Source organism: Pseudopipra pipra, chromosome 9 (assembly GCF_036250125.1).
Source record: "Pseudopipra pipra isolate bDixPip1 chromosome 9, bDixPip1.hap1, whole genome shotgun sequence".
Lineage (NCBI taxonomy): Eukaryota > Metazoa > Chordata > Aves > Passeriformes > Pipridae > Pseudopipra > Pseudopipra pipra.
The window spans coordinates 1493866-1511767 of NC_087557.1; the positions used below are offsets into that span (position 1 = coordinate 1493866).

General features: G+C 45.2%; 1 protein-coding gene across 3 annotated transcripts in view; it reads right to left on the reverse strand.

The window, feature by feature from the left end:
- Window positions 1-17902, reverse strand: part of PLA2G4A (phospholipase A2 group IVA) — an 81936-nt gene that overhangs the window by 47792 nt on the left and 16242 nt on the right. For 2 of the 3 annotated variants that reach the window (XM_064664035.1, XM_064664032.1), the window contains exons 2-4: window positions 15158-15246; window positions 14854-14996; window positions 8355-8436 (exon numbers count right to left, since the gene is read on the reverse strand). In XM_064664035.1, the coding sequence (XP_064520105.1) occupies window positions 8355-8436; window positions 14854-14886 (115 nt within the window). In that variant the 5' untranslated portion in view covers window positions 14887-14996; window positions 15158-15246. The remainder of the gene's footprint in view (window positions 1-8354; window positions 8437-14853; window positions 14997-15157; window positions 15247-17902) is intronic. The other variant, XM_064664034.1, reaches the window with a different exon arrangement.

Genomic DNA, 17902 nt, shown 5'->3' on the forward strand with positions numbered 1-17902 from the left:
ATTATTACACATATACCAGTTACCATATATATTATACAAATACCAATACAATATATCAATTATGTGTAATATTGGTGTGTGTGTATATATATATAAAAATGGTAATAACCATTAATTTATCCACCAATAAGTGCAATCCCATTCATAAAACCTCACTAGGTCCCAAATGACCATCTTTGTCTATTTTCCACCTTTTTTTTGGCTTCCTGCATTACAGTACAGCTTGTTTAGCACAAAATCACACTGCAGCTGAGCAGCCTGACTGAGGCCAAGCTAATATTGGGAATTGCTGGATGACCTCTCCCTCTTCCAAGGGGGAAGAAGCTAAACAACAACTGAATTGCTATTCAAATAGTGAATTTTACAGGGCTCACTGGACAAGATGCTTGACAGTGGCTTGAAAATACAAGTTGGTCTCTCTGCCACAGTCAGGTGAAAATGTAATGAATTGTAAAATCAGGGGGCTTCCCAGTTTCATGTGACTTAAAAATGGTACTTACTAATAATTGTCAAGTACCAATGATTAACATTTCCCAAAAACCACATTAACAAAGCAGTGAGTTATTAGATTTGGCTTAGCCTTGCCCTGTTCCACCCCAGTGAGAGACTAACAAAGGCCTGAAAAAGATGTCTCCAGTGTTCAGGAGAACACAGGCACCAGGAATTGATTAATTAAAGAAAGGAATGGAAAGAAGGAATGGAAAAAGGCAGAGCCACAGGATCCCACACAGGGACCAGGAGCAGGCCCCCCATTCTCACGGGGCAGATACCTGAGAGGCTCCAGAGGAGGGGGTGGATTATTTGCTGCCTGTGTTTCAGGTATTACAGGGACTGCCAAGCTTTAGGCTCTGGGGATTTTGCAAAGGGGGTGATGCAGGGTGAGATTTCACGAGCGGAAGGTGACTCCAAGGGAAGCAGCTACGCCATGAGAAATCCTGGCATTAGGTAACACCTTCATTAAAAATCAGCAGTGCCTCTATTGCAGTGCTTTGCAGCCCCAGCATTGCTGCAGTGAAGGGGAGAACTGAACTCCCAGCACAGGCACTGCATCACCACCCAGTGTGCTGCTGGGGGACATCACTGGTTTCACTGATCCAGCCTTGAAAGGGGAAAAAAAACCCCCTAAATAGGTCAGCTGAATGCTGCATAGGGTCACATCAGATTTGTACAAGTGCCAAGAGCAATATAATATTCCTTTCTCTACATTATTTCTAAGTTCCTTTTGCAGACAGATAGTGAAAAGTGACTGAAATAACTGCAACAGCCCAGAGAAAAATAACATTTTTCTCTGTAGTGTGCCAGAAACTAAGGGGTTTGGGTTTTTTTAATTAATTTAAATGCCTAGTTCTCAGTGAAACATCTCACTCTACCACCAAGACACATGGGAGAGAAGGTGGCCTGGCTCAGCTCCAACTGTGGGTCCACAGCAATGCCAGACCTGGACAGGGATAATTTGGTCTACAGTAAGTTTAGGCATATCATCACATTCCTGCTAAATTGCTTCAAAGCCACAAAATGACTTTTAGTCCAGATTTATGTTAGCTGATGGAGTATAGATTATTCCTAGTCTGGCATAAAGTCTGCTAATACAAATTTACACTGGCAAGGTTCTCTGAATCCACAGAACAAGTTTACACTGGATCTGTGTTTGGTATCAAGAGGTTTTAGAGGTTTTGGGTCTCTACCAGCAGCCCTAGAGCTTGACTTACTATATTGCTGAAGTGCAGCCTCAGGGCCTTGATAGAGAAGAGGTTCTTCCCTTGACTTTTTAATTCAGACAATTATAAGGAACATTTTTCAAACCCAGAGCTGCCCTAACTGGAGCACAACCAGAGCTAACTATAGGCTCAGGCTGCTGCATAAACATCACATCTTTGTAAAACCATCATCACTGCCACTGCAAGAAGCTCCAGGAAACCCCAAACTGAAGTGACACCTGGGAGTTGTTCCTCCTCCTGTCCCACCTGAGCCTCCCCTGGCACAGCTGGAGGCCGTTCCCTCTCCTCCTGTCCCTTGTTCCCTGGCAGCAGAGCCCGACCCCCCCCCGGCTCCCCCCTCCTGTCAGGGGGTTGCAGAGCCAGAAGGTCCCCCCTGAGCCTCCTTTTCTCCAGGCTGAGCCCCCCCAGCTCCCTCAGCTGCTCCTGCTGCTCCAGCCCCTTCCCAGCTCCATTCCCTTCCCTTCCCAGCCCCTCCGTGTCCTTCTTTCGTGAGGGGCCCAACACTGAACCCAATTCAGATGCTTCAGATCACACCTTTAAAACCCCATTTTCAAAACAAATTCAAAGTCTATTTTATACAGCAGACAGCAACCTGCAGAACTCCTCACCAAAGGAGCTGTGGGTGAAAAGACTTACATGGATTCAAAGAAAACAAGTGAAGTTTCTGCAGGAGAACCTCAGTGAGAGCTAATTACACCAGGAGCACATCCAGCTCAGGGAGTCCCTCACTGAAGGCAGTGGTGGAGAGGTGTCAGAGGAAAGTGTCACATGCTTACCCTGTTCATAATTTTCCTTTATAACTCACTGTGACTGATGTTCTTCCCAACTGTCCCTTAGGATCAGGCATTAGACCAACCCTAACGCAACTTCAAAGCACTCCTGGGAAGGGGGATGAGAGGGAAAAGAATAGAAAGAAGGAAAAAATCAACTTATTACAGAGGATAAATGGCACAAAATAAGGGAGACTCCTCCTAAATGGAGAGAGCAAAAGGCTCAAACTGGAGAAACAGTGGTGTGCACAGCTCCTGGAGAAGAGCCCCACCACAGAGCTCTGCCTGGAGACAGGACAGCACGTGAAACAGGAGCACTTCCCAGCCACCAGCAAGCTCCTTTCTCCTGGGGCTGCAGCTGGTCCCAGCCTGGCAAGGGCCTGGAGCAGAGGGACAAGGAGGTTCTCCAACCAGAGTGCCAGGAAGATGGATTCTGGGTCTGAGCCAGCACCACTGCTTGATGTTCTCCGTGCAACAGTCACGGGAGAGCCCTCCCCTGGGATGAGAGCAAGTGTTCACCAAACTTTGACAGAAACAGCCCCTGCCTCAGTAACTACATGGCAAGTACTCACAGACACAGTTTGGTTCTCATCAAAAAGATATTTTTGCAACTGAAAAGAGCAGCAATACCTGGATCAGCTTCACTGTGGAACACACGAACCTTTTCCCAACGTTGCTGCCCCCTGAAGCACTGGTTAAGCCTAATCAGGAAAAGAATACTGGGAAGGAAACAAATCTGGCATTTAGTTGTCTCGATGATCTCCCTGAGATCTGCAGCAGACACCTCTTGAGCAGTTGTCAGTAGCACTGTTCATTTTTTAAGACCCACATGGACACATATTTCAGTGCCAGCCCTGGCTCCTGATCCAGAGGCACCTGCTGTGGTCAGTGGTGGAGCTCAGAGCACTCCAGGCCATGGCAAACAGCAGGGCCAGCACAGGGGCTGGCAGAAGGCTCAAACCCTATGGCTCCTGGCCACGAAACCCGCACGTGCAGCTTGGAGGATGTGGAGGATTGGCCAACTCTGACCTACTTTTCCCAGGCTGTTGGAATGGAAAAGGGAAGGAGTTTGACTTGTTTTCCTCTTGCAACTCCCTTGCAAAAATCAGAACCTGCTCCAGGGCCTTGCAGGAAGAGCCTTAGCTGATGACACTTCAACAGGTATGGTAGCTAAGCCGGGGGGCAGGAGTAGCCAGATGTGATCCTGAGAACAGCTGGATCAGTCCTGAACCAGCTGCTGTAACACCAACTCCAGTACAAGCAGGCAAACCTCCAATTCCTCCTGTTGTTAGGCCAGGTTTAAAACCCTGCACACACCTACCTTGGCTGCTGTGACTTGGGCTTTAGCTAGGCCAAGTTCAACCTCAGGAGCTCTGGCTGATGGTGAACAGCCACACTAGTGGCTGACACCACACTAGTTCAGCCTAACTGCAATGGAAATGCATCTTTTATTCCAACAGGGAAGACAGCAACTGGGATGGAAGCTAAGTACCAGTGTCACAAGCTATCAAACTTTGAACTTTCTTGAGAAAAGATTTTTTTCCCCTTGAAATGGCCCAGAATTACAAATGTTAATATCAAAGCATCAAAAGTAGCTGAAGTAAGTAAAAGCTGCAAATCCAAAACAGGATTAAGCAAAATTAGCAATCATTAAGAATAGTCATAAAACTGGTTCCCTCTGTAGATGCTTCCACTTGTTTTGAAAGCCATTATACTGAAATGGATCTTTAAAGATACAAGACAAATTTTACAGTGCTTCCTTTGACTAAATTTTCCACCAAGCTCCCTGAAAATCCAGAAAAGGAGAGATGCTATGGAGAGAAGAACCAGTTTGCAAGGATTTCTCTTCTACAATATTGCAGTTTGGGATTCTGGTCATTTTTCTGCAAGTTCTTGTACTGTCATGGAAGAAAGGAAAGGCTCTACAGTTTGGGTGGCATCTGAGTAGACTCAAAACTAAACATCTACTATATAGGAACACACTAGACCAGAGGCAAGATCTTTTCCAAGAGCTCCAGTCAGAGAAGTGATTTTACAAGGTCTGGAATCAGCAGAAAGCTAAGCATTTAAGATAACTAAATCCTCACCAATCCCATGCAGATTCTGTGATATTTTATCTTGTAATAGGTTTGTGTGGCAGCTTTTGGGCAGCAGGGGAATAGAATCCCAGAATGGTTTGGGTGGGAAGGGACCATAAAGCCCATCCAGTGCCAACCCTGCCATGGGCAGGGACACCTTCCACTCACCCAGGTTGCTCCAAACCCCATCCAACCTGGCCTTGGACACTTCCAGGGATCCAGGGGCAGCCACAGCTTCTCTGGGCAACCTGTGCCAGGGCCTCCCCACCCTCACAGGGAAGGATTCCTTCCTAAGAAATTTCTTTGTCTCTTTTTGTGTTAAACTGTTTTTCTGCCAGTTCAGCTGGCTCACCCCCATCACATGTGTCTGACAGGTGGTACAAGGGTTGCAGCAGGAACACTAGAAAGAAGGAAAGGTCTAGGTGATAAAGTGGGTTTAGTTGTCTTTCTAACTATCCTACTCTGTTACAGTTAATTGGCAATAAATGGCAGGAATTTCCTCAAATTGAGTGTGTGTAGCCCATGTCAGTAAGAGGTGAATGATCTCCTCTCCTCATCTTGACCCAAGAGAGCCTTTCATCATATTTTCTCCCCTGTACTGTTGATGGCAGGGGAGTGATAGAGAGACCAGCCAAGGTCAACCCACCAACATCTGCTGCAGTTACTCAGCTCATAAACCTTCCAGCCTTTAAAAGATGCAGCCAGAAGAGCTGAGCACAGTCAACAGAGCAGTCACTAAACCAGAATTTACATCTGGGGAAAGGTGCATCACCTGGATGTTGATGGGATGATGATATCTTGGACTGACATAATCATCTTGACAGAGACCCAAAAACTGAAACAAGTTAAATCAGTAAAGAAAATACTTCTGTATTAAGGCAACAGTAAACGGGCAGATACCTTTAATAAGAAAGGATTTGAATGAACTCCTGGAAAGAGGGTCTGCTCTCAAACTTCCTTTGCCCCCTCCCAACCGTGCTGGGTCATTTCTTGCAGTAAATCTCATTTATCATCCCCAAACATGCATTCACAGAATGACAAATTGGTCAAAGTACACTGACTTCCTTCACATATGAAAAGCAACTGGATGGAAAATTTCTATTATGCAATTATTGCCATTTTGGTTTATTTTGATGTGCTCTATCAGTGAGTAGCAAGAGCAGCTAGTGTAGCTCAGCTCCTCAGATCCTGGGATGACCAAGATTTAGATTTGGTTGCTTGTCTTTGTCAGATCACCTCCCAGAAATGTTAACTCACAGACACAATGGGAAACCACAGCCAAACAGAGGGCTGGAGGCTATCCCAGCTCCAGCTTCCTCTGCTGTTCCACCACAAAGAGCAGCCAAGGCACTAAAAATAAGTCTTGAATCAGCAGAGCTGCCTGTGTGACCTGGTCACTCCTGGAAACACACTGCCTGTGGAAGCTACACTGTAAGTGGGCACTTGTGACCTGGGTTTAAGGATAACACAACCATTTACACTCCTCATTAATGAAGAGCTCAATAAATCTTGAAAAACATGCTTAAAATATTGCCTGGGCTTAAGGAGACAGAACTCAGGGCCTCCATGCCCATCCACACACCACCTTCCAGCTAAAACTCTTTGAGCAGAGGCAGAGTTCAGAGCCTTAAGATGAAAATATCACACAGAGCACTTCAGCATATTTAATCAGCTTAGATTGACCCAGATTTTTCAGAGCAAGTCTTGGAAAAACTGACACGGCAAAAAGAACAGCAAAACATTACACAAAATCCCTCATGTTCCCCCATCACCACCACAATGTAAAATTAACTCTCTTGACCCCAGAACAACAACAGAAGAAAAAAGTCAGGTGCAATCCACCAGAAGAGCCAACAGCTTGGTAGTGTCCATAATGGGACAGTGTCCATGAAGGGTATTCAGGTACCCACCCCAACCACATCACAGCCACCCTTCCTGGCAGTGATTCCTGTCCTTGAGACAAGAACAGTTCAGAAATTCCTTCCACAAGTTCCAGTTTTGGTAAATCGAATTAAAAAAATAAACATACATATATACATATATATATATATATGTTGGCACAATCAACTGTAAAGACCCTTCAGCACTCACAGCTTCAAGCGTCTCTCCTCAGTAATTAACATGATCACTGATTTGATCAAAGAGCTCCCAGGCTCCAACACACCAAGCTTTGTAAAAACCCGGGAAATAAAAACGTTGTTCACTTTCCCAAAATAAAAACAGACACAACGATCTGTTTCTCTCACTTTGGGGGATTTGCCAGGACTCCAAGAACCAGCCCCAGGAACTTGGAAGCTCCCTCAGAGATGCCCCAGGCTACAGAGCTCTGGTAGCTGCCTCAGACAGGAAACAAAGCAGGTTTTGGTAGCCCTTAGTTCTGACAGGTTTTATCAAAATAAAATCTTCTTCCTGAGCAGCTTGTTTGTTTTGATGATATACAAAGATAAGAGGGTGGGTTTTTTTGGAAGGAAAAAAAAAATTACATTAATGGATTGCACTTGGAATTTATTCTATAGGAATATGGTGGACAAAAATGCCATGGTCTTCTGGCTTTCTTCACCCTTTCCCCACTCCCTTTAATATCATATCATGGGGTCCTCTCTTCAACCTCCTCTTTTCTCTTCCCACGTTCCCCACACTGTCTCACAAAAGAGAACTCTAAGTCTGAGAACCTGTGTTGTCCATCTTCTCACACACACAGACCTGTGGGCTCCTTCTTCCACTCTTCCAGCACTTCTCCTGAGGTTTTTTTGTATAAAGATTATATAAATATGGACATACACACCCCACTGCATCTTCTCTGGGTGTTCTATCCTTTACCCCACAGGAGATGTTAAACAGATTCCCAATTCCCTTTTTCCCTTCACCAGGGCTCCCCTCTCTCCCCTCATACTTGGGGCTCTTCAACATTCCCCTTCCAAGTGTCCTTCCCCCAGTTTTACTACCAACAGTAGACTTTAACTCTGAAAACCCACTGTTAACCCACTGAAGCAAAGCTGAGTGTCAGAGCAGGAACTGGAAAGCATTTGCATGTCCAAGGAGCCTGATGGGAGAGCAGGAGCAGGACACCACTCACCCTCCCAACCCCAGCCTTGGGCTATGCCAGGCTTTGCACAGAGTGCCAGGGAAAGGGAGAGATGACCTGGCAGCAGAGCAGTTAGACCTGAGGAAGTGGGAATATTCTTTCTGCAGATTCAGCCAATATTCTCTCCCTCTTCTCCCCTTTAGAGCAGAGAAGAGTTTTCATGGGTTGTTCTTCCTGGTGGTTTCCTGTTCAGCTACACAGCCCAGCAGCCTCACAGAAAGGGGAAGAAGTGCTGGTGTCATGTATCTCCCCACCACAAGATCTGCTGACCCATTTTGGGTTGGTTTTTGAAATGGCTTTTATTTTTTTCTCTGCACTGACTCAGCAGAGCTCTGGGCTCCTCTCCTTTGACATGTTCCCACCAGCAAACCACAGCCTTCTGAGGCAGCAGCAACTGCCAGTCCCACAGGACTCACACACTGAGCCAAAAAGCTAATTGTAGGTGTTGCTTGTTGTAGGCAAATCGTTTACAACTCACTCAGCTCTTCTGGATCAATGGAAAGAAGGAGCAGCAAATCTGCCCTGAGTGAGAGTGAGCAATGACACGGGGACACTGCCCTGGCTTTAATAAGACAGACAAAAAACCACCCCCAGCCCAGGAACAATCATTTAATGCACGACAAGCTGGATGTGTCATCACCTCCCCCTGCCTACGGCAACAGCCTCATGGAAGAAAGAGCAAAATAGAAAGAGAAATACTCACGCATGTCACCAATGGCTCCCTTGGTGACATTTGTGGCTTTCCTTACTGTCACAGTGAATATGTGTGAGTACTGGTGCTCCACCTGGAAGTCAGAGAGTTAGAGGTGATTAAGCTCCAGAACAACAACAACAACAACCAAAAATCATCTATGAAAACAGGGTTTCATTTGGTCCAAAAACAGAGAGAGGGAAATCACCCAGGCAAAACGTAAGGGAAACTCATACTGGATAGAGCATCTTAAAGCTGAACTGCACCCTGCAGCTTTACTGGGAGGTCAGACCTTGCACTGGGGCTGCTGGATTTTCCTGCAGCCACACCTACTAATCTCAATGAATAACACTCCTCCTCTCCACACAACCTGCTCCAAGGCATTTAGTCAGTCAGGGACAACTGGGTACGGTAAGGAAAAAATAAAAAAGGGGTTATTTTACAGCTTGTCTTTGTAATTACCTTCCCCTGGTACAAAGAACAGGAGGAATTATTTCCAAGTATGTGTTCTGGAGCAGATAAAAGCACACTGCACACGCAAGGGACAGAGTGAGTGATACTTGGAGTACACCTTTTAGCACACATCAATATTCAGTGGGAAAGCATCCTTAAGACAATGTAAGGAAGGTGAAAACCCAGCTGTTAAAACATTCCCCAGCAAGTTTTGTGCAGTTTCTGGGGGTTCCTGTTTCCTGCAGAGCCCAAGCACACAGCAGGAGCAGGTCTCTCCTGAACAAACTAGGGAAATAGGAAAAGATGTGAAGTTAAGAAACAAAAATAAAAAAATTTAATAAAAAGAGGTCACCAACTCACATCTACTGTTGCTTTATCTACATAGCCATAAATTTGACCAACTCTGAGACTGACCAGTGCATACTGCAGGGCAGACAACACTGCCTTTACAGGGACAGAGCACAGAGATTGTGGGTATATCTGATGTGCTGGAGGCAGGATCAGGTCTCCCACAATTGCCTCCCAGCCCTTACACCTACACTGCTATGTTAAAAGCCTGTCTTAGGACACTTGAGCTGTCTGGCTGCCCACAGTGCCCAGACACTGACTCACACCCTGCTACAACATACCTCAGGTTTGCATTTCCAACACTGAAACAGGGATATTTTCTATCTTTTCCTAACCCCCTATTAACTTTGTGATATATTTGGCATATCAGCCATTGGGACCAAAACAACCAGCCAAGTATCAAAGGTCTTACAATGTATTCCAACCAGAAGGAAAAGGGGGAAAGACCAGAATCAAGAAATTCACTGGAATTTATTTAAAACCACAGACAATACCCTTGGTATGGGACATGCTTTTCAGGCTGTGCCTGGTGCTTTCTTGCTATGTTTTCATCTGGACACTTCCTTTTTTCAAAACTGGTTGTTCCAGCCAAGCCTCATTATTTCTCATCTACAACTCACCCAGAGAGTCTAGAACCAAACTGGACCCCTCTAATACAAATAAAAAAAATACTATCTTATAGGTATCTTACATATCATTTCCTCAAAAAAACCCCAAAAAAGCCAAAACCAACTAAAGACAGCAAAAGTGGCTTGTGAGTGTTTAAGTAATAGTTGTGTCAGGATACATTAAAAAGCAACTCAAACGATACCAACCCAAATGCCTCCACAACCCTGAGCACAGCCACACCATCCATGACTGTCTGTCTGTCCAGGCAGCTCTGGGATCCCTCCCCTGTCAGCTGTAGGAGCTGTCTGGATCAAAGAACAAGGCAGCAGGCAGGGGGAACTGTGGCAATGCCAGTTGTTACCTTACAAGTGGGGCACTGAAACCCTCATCGGTTCACCAACCACAGGAAAAGTGGAATTCAGACTCTGCCTGATCCTCCCAGCGGGACTCTTTGCTCACCTCCAAAGCACCAAACCCAACAGAAAGGTGTGGGAACCCACAGCTGGTAAGAACCAGTACCTATTGAACAGCCTGCCCTGTGCTGGCATGGAGACATACCCAGGATTCCATGACATCCATCACCACCTGCACTGCAGCTTCCAAGAGCGCAGGGATGAACGGGAAGGAGGATGTGACTTCTCCGTGAATAAATTTCTGCCTCTGCCACAGGGCAAAAAAAAGCCCAGAGTTTTCCATCACAGTGGGCTAAATGGGGATTTTAGTGACTACCTGGGAAGAGCTGGTTCTATGTGAACAGTTATGTGAAGTTCTGTCATTCACCCTGCTCCAAGAATTTTTACAAGCTGTGAATCTCCCAAAACCAACAGCTCCCGCTGTCCCCTATTTTCAGTTTGCTGCTTAAAAACACCCAAAGCTGCTTTATCAGTGTGTGCCACCTTCACACAGGTCAGGTTGATGAAGGGCTGGTTTCACAACACGGCACTGGCCTCAGTTTGTTCACAGACTGATGTATTTCCTTTGTCACATACAACCTTATAATTAAGAGAAAGAGCCCAAAGTACAAACACACCACCCTTCTCCTTTTTCTCAGCTCTTAAGAAAGAGCTTGTCCTCACTGGAGAACACAAATCAGAGATCAGCAAGCATTTAGCAACGAGGAGGAGGATGGAGTTATAATTAAGTGACAGGGATGGGACATGGGTGTGCTGCATTCAGCTCTCAGCTGATACATGAAATTCATGTGAAATTCTGGTGCCTCGGAGTCCTCAGTGGAAAACGAGGAGACTACACAATGCTTCCTGACAAAAAGCACTCTGTAAAGTCATTTTCTTGCATCTCCCAGTCCTACTCATGAAATTTATATGCCTAAATAAAATGCCTACCACCAAGCCACCACTTACTAGTGCATTCTCATTCCAGCAGGACAGAGATCATCACTATTTCTACTACAAGTCAATAACTGTTTTGCTAAACAGTTATATTATCATAAAAACTGCTTTTTCTTGACTGAAACAGCAACCCCCACCATTCCAGATGTTATACTGCCAGGAAAGTTAAGTCTGGTTTAAGATCCTTTGAAAGGAAGGCAAGTACACAGAGGCCTGGCAAAACCAGAAAACATTATATCCTTTCCCCATGCCTCACACTGAGGATTATAATTATAAAGAGTTATTAATATTTGGCCATAATGACACACTTGGAAGAAATTTGTAACTACTAAAATAAATGATCTCCCTGCTCATAAAAAGAAAAATATACAGAGATACAGAGGAAGCTCCAAAGTCCAGATCTCTTCTTACACCAAAATAAACGTTTTTCACGTAACTTAAGTAAAATGGGAAATTAAGGCAATTTTCCACTTAGGATCCAGTTTCTAAGGGGATTAAAAGGATTAAATGTCCACATTTTAGAAGCACTTTTTGGGTAGTTTTTTGGGTGAGTTCTGAAGGCATCAGATGCCCCCTGGAAACACCACAAGAAATGTGTTGACTCCAAATACCTCTACAAATCCAGCCCTTGCTGCTTTAGATGACTAAGCTGCATTTTCTCAAGTGACTTATGTTCACCTTAAACCTTGATAAAAATCTGTACATTGCCAACCCCTCAAGTACTTCTGAAAAACAGAGGATGGTAAATAAATCACTTAAACGTTGCAACATTGAGTGGAGCAACATCTGCATTCCTTCAAAAATTGACGACAGGTTACAAATTTCAAAAGCTCACAACTAATTCTAGTGGAAGGTGTCCCTGCCCATAGCAGGGGGTGGAATGAGATGGGCTTTAAGGTCCCTTCCAACCCAAACCATTCTGGGATTTGATGAATTTAAAAAACTCAAACCTACCATCCACAGTGGCCTCGCTTTACAGGTGCATTTCATCTCACTTCCTCTTTGTCCATAAATTTAGAGAAGAAAGGAGAGAAAGGTTTTCAACCTGCCCTCTCTGAGCATGGGGTTTCTAAATTACAGGACTCCTGTGGGCAGTATTCACTCTGCTGGTTCAATACTGGTTTTCACCCAGCTGGGCACTAGAACAGGCTCCCCAGGGCAGTGGGCACACACCAAGGCTGCCAGAGCTCCAGGAGTGTTTGGATGATCCTCTCAAGCACATGGTGTGACTCTTGGGGAGGGGCATGAGCAGGGCCAGGAGTTGGACCTGAAGATCCCTGTGGGTCCCTTCCAACTCAGCATGTTCTGGGATTCTGGGATTCCAGGTGTCCTGCACAGTCACAATTCAATATCTGCTGTTCTCACACACCTTTCCATCTCTCCTAACTCCTCCTCTGCCTCCTTTCTTCCTCCCTCACCTTTGCTTGCCTTCCTCCCAGTAAAATTTCCCTAATTATCTGCTTTCCTCCCTTTAACATACTTTACATCTTTTACATACTTGTGAGCACACAAACCCCATCACCTTCCCACTCTGGGGCTGGGAAACAACCTCACACCAAAGTCTCCCGGAACGCAGGTGGGTTTTACCTACAAACTTTCCGGACTTGCCAAGAAGGAGGAATTTACATGTCTCCAATATCATATTTGTGTATTCCAGAATGCTGAGTCACAGAACACAACTCCATCAGGAGATTGCCTTGCACACCAACCCCAATCAGGAAGCTCTGGCACGGGCAGATTGCATAAGTATTTAATAGTTTTACTTCCTCAATGTTAAGGTCACTTAAGCTCACAACTGGGCTGGATAAATGACAATATTTGCCTGTTTACTTAAGTAATAGATTTTCAGAGTCCATGCTCTTCTTTCATAGGATATTTCAATTCAGACAAACATTTGTGCACACACACACACACAATTTTACCTTGAAGCCATTTTTCCCATTGTTATTATATTTATCCCCCATATCATTGTAACCAAAGATGTATTACCTATCTTAAGTCTCTAAATCTAAAGCTTTTTTGGCACAGTCTGCACCTCCAGTAGCTTTTTATTCCTCAGAGTCTTTCACAAAACGTGAAAGAAAGATAAATAAAAAGATCAGAAAACACACAAAACAGCAAAAGGACTTTTAGGGAGAATACTTTTGAGTCTTTTAATGCCAAATGTTCTTAAAATCCAAGATTTTTGCATGCGTACGGCCTGCTGCCTTCCAAATTCCAGTAAAAACTTCCATGGAATTTCAATTTTCAAATTAAGAAACCTCAAAAGATTTCCATTCACTTTTCAAGCAATTAAAAGATCAGCTCTTGCACTGACAGTGTTTATTACAATATATATACAGGTATCAAAAGATCTTTCACGGGAATGATTCAATGAACTATAACCGAGTGCCTCAGAGACCTCTCCCATAAAGGTACAGATCATTCCAAGCATTCCATCCAGGAGAGGGCAGTGATGCCAAAAGGAGCAAGTCAGCGAATTGTAACACGGTTAAACAGAGACATCAACCTGCAGTTGGTCCTTCCAGCTGAGTTCACAGGCCTGTGGAGGAGCAAAGCCGAGTCTGGCACGTGCTGGCTGCAAACTGGAGCAGAGGATGTGAGCGTGTGGGGTACAAACCACAGCACTGATAAGAGATCACTTCAAGGAAGCACAGGGTGTATTTTTAGCCATGCTTTAGAAGCACAGCACTCTGACAAGTGTGGTTATCTCTGGGTACACGTCACTGTTCCTGCTGGGGGATCCCGGGGCTCTTCCGAGAAGCCCGTGATAGGAACACGCCCGGTGTGGCTCCAGATTTCAGTCTGAGCAGGAATTGCCATTTCGTGTTTACTCTGGAAAGTCACTTCCAAGAGAGCTACATGGGAATATCCCAGTGTTCGGTGAGCCACTGCCTCGCCCCACAAAGGGCAGTTCTGCTCCCCTTTCCCTTCTCCTTCTCTTGTCGCTGCTTCTCCGCTACACAGGTTGTGCTGACATGGCTCCACCCTCCCCCTGGGCCAGCTCTGACAGCACAAAACGGATTTTCTAATCATTCCATGAAATCCTGGAATGGTTTGGCTTGGAAGGGACCTTAAAGCCCATCCCTGCCATGGGCAGGGACACCTTCCACTAGCCCAGGTTGCTCCAAGCCCCGTCCAGCCTGGACACTTCCAGGGATCCAGGGGCAGCCACAGCTTCTCTGGGCAACCTGTGCCAGGGCCTCCCCACCCTCACAGCCGAGAATCCCTTACTAATAACTTTTTTTGGTCTATTTTTGTATTGAACTGTTTTTTCTGCCAATTCATCAAGGTCAATTGTCTCCCTAAAGACATGGGTTTGATAGCTGGGACAAGGAATGCAGCAGGAACACTGGGATACAGCAGGAAGGAGAGAGCAGGAGCTTTCAGCGGCAGCTGCTGTTCACTAGCACAGACCATTTCACTCAGACCTTGAGTTTGCAGGATGTATTCTGAAGATTATCTTTGAACCAACATCATTGATATACACTGGTTTAAGATCTAAATACCCAAAATTGTCAACTCACCCCTCTATCCATACTAATGAAAAGGGAAAGAGTTAGTCAGTAAATAGAATTGTACCAAAAAAAAATTGTACTGTAAGGGATAAAGTTACACACACCACTTCTTTAAGGAATTAGTAACAACTGCAATGTTATGTGCTTATTTAGAGTAACCTCTAGTAGAACACATTATACAAGACAGAATATATTACAGAAGACAGTATACACAGAAGATTCAGAGCTACTTACCACAATGTGCTGGTAAGGATCTATGATAGACATTTTTGCTTAATTTTTATTCAAGGCAACTGTCAAATATTTATTTCAATTCCACAGAGGAGAGGCTTTCTCGTTTTTCAGAGCAGAGTTCAGTATGAAAGATCCTTTCCCTACTAAATAAAGAAAAAAATATAATTAAAATTGTTATGTTCCTTTTAAACTGTATTTTGTAACAGCACAAATCAGTTCCTCTGCTCTAGGAAGGTTCCCAGTACTCACTTGTTTACCAAGCAATTAATTTCAATAAACTATGGAGATAGAGATATTTACTTGCCTGAGCTGTAGAAATTTCTCGTGCTTATTTCCTCTACCTCAGGGTAAGAGCGGGAATCAAATATCTTGAATTCCAGTCATCCCAGTATCCTACAGACAAACAAAAGAAGAAGGCATCACATTCATCCCTTACATACATTCTAATATATATGCTTCCATACATTACAATCCTAGTTAAAACCAGGACTGAGAACTCTAAAGGAGCAGCAACAGTGCCCTCTGTAAACCCAGAAAGGCAATTCCAGCCAGAGCTGTGTGTCACCTCCAGGCCACCCCCGCTCTCTGGAGATGCTCAAGAGGCTGTGACAGGCAAACTGCAAATCAGCTGGAAGGATTTAAACAGACTCTTCATAGGCCGCTGCTTTCTGAACACTTGGTGAAAATCAGGGGCCACCAGAGACCTTCAACTTCAGAACTGTTTCCAACCATCAAAGGGAGGTTACTCCTTTCTGCATCTCTAAAAATCCATGGGGACTGCTGCACAGGATCAGTTCTCAGATCCAGCTGGACCATGATCAGACCTGAACCATCACAAAAACTTCAGAGTGAAAAGAAGCAAAGCACCACATGGGGCTTGGTCTCAAGAAATGATTCCTAATCCTCAATTCTGAAACGGCAGGATAAGCCCTAAAGAACGATGATTTATATCACTCCCAAACCCCTGGCTCTCAAGCAATTATGTGCAGGCATTACAATAACAATCTAGTTTTGTTATGATCACTGGAACATTACAATATCCCTTCATTAATCACTGAATCATTAAGGCTGGGAAAGCCCTCCGAGATAACTGAGTCCAACCATTAATCCAGCACAGCCAGGTCCACCACTAACCCACCACATCTACACGTTTTTTGAACACTTCCAGGGACAGTGATTCCACCACTTCCCTGGGCAGCCTGGGTCAGTGCCTGCCCACCCTTTCCTGGCAGCTCTAACAATAGCTTGAGGCTAGAAATCACCCTGGGCTTATTTATTTGTTTTTATCTAAGGAAGTCTGAATAAGAAAGACTTAAGCACTGGAGTAAATGTGCCCAGCCATATCAGTTTTGGAGGAACTGCTGGAATTCAAAGGCAATCCAGAAAAAGGAACAGCAAGTCCTATCCAATCACTGTCATGAACAGGAATTTTTTAAGTCATAAACCAGAAAATACACATTTCCCCTAAGTGCACAGCCAACTACCAACAAGCACCACATTCAATTTGAGAGGATACACAAAACCAAGCTGAGGATACTGCTCTGTCCATGGAACTAAGAAAACAGGTTAAGCCTGGTTCGAGTTGTTTGTCTTGCATCCTTAAGGCAGAGTTCCAGTTCCCCAGATGATCACTGAACTGGCTTAGACATGAGATCATCCTCTCTTTTCCTATAACCCCCCGCCTCATTTATTTCAACATCTGCAGGAAACGCATCTGGGATGCTGCAAACAACAGCCTCTTTGACTGCAGGGCCGGGATGAATCCCCAAGCACCACCTGCCCTCCATGTTGGATGAGACAAGGATGGTGCAGACAGACAAAAATGCGATCACGTCATCACCAACTGCCTCCCAAACACACCCACGCTCACTGCGAGGGAGGGACACACGGACAGAGCTCTCAACAGGGACAAAAGGGCCAGGGAGCCTTGATGTGACAGACAAAGCCCAATATCCTGGTTTTCCGTACGGCACATCCCACCCCAACTCCTGCTGGTGTTACTCCAAATGGGAACTCTTGCTTTGCTGTCTTGTCGGTCTTCCAGGATGCACTAAACAGAGGCAGGTACCCAAACCCAGGCACCCAGTGCCATTTCAGACATGTGAGTGCACCTGGCAGACAGACACATATTCATGCCCTTCCAGGAGCCAACATCTGAAGAAGCAGCAGACATCTATGTTTAAGTGACTCAAATACTTATTTATGTCCTTTACATTGGACTTCATTCCTATCAGAGTTACTTGACCCTGTCATAATTACATTACACCCTCTGCAAGCTCACACTACATTATCCACGGAGTTTGGGTTAATAGATTCTATACCTAAAAATTTTATTGTGGCAGAGGAGTCAAATACAGCACTACCAGAAGGTCCCTGTTACATCCACCAAGAGCCATGAAGAAAGTCTTGAAGAATGTTTGCTTCAAACATCTGCAGTAAAGAGAGCTGTGATCCCAAAATTATCTCAACACTGCTCATATACATTGTCCATCCCACAAAGCCTAATGGAAGAGTCTTCATAACATCTCAGATTATCCTGAGTTGGAAGAGACCCACAAAGACCATCCAGTCCAGCTCCTGGCCCTGCACAGACACCCCAACAATCCCCCCTATCCCTGAGAGTGTTGTCCAAACCCTCCTGGAGCTCTGGCAGCCTTGGGGCTGTGCCCACTGCCCTAGGGAGCTTGGTCAGTGCCAACCACCCTCTGGGGGAAGAACCTTTCCCTGAGATCCAACCTGATCCTGACACAGTTCCAGCCATTCCCTGGGTACCGTTCCTGGTCCCCACAGAGCAGAGATCGGAGCTGCAGCCCCCGGTGAGCTCTGCCCTCAGTCTCCTCTGCTCCAGCCGATCTTCAGCTAATTAAGGGCTGCAGCACAAGCACACACAAAGACCTGCACTTGAGCTGGAGAGTCCAACCCTTGACGGATGCAGGGGAAGCCTCTGAGCACATCTGCAAGGACACTGATATTACTAACACAGACTGTTTTGTTTCCCTGATATCTGGTGGTATCACATTATCTGTGACTGTGCTGTTCCCAGGGCTGA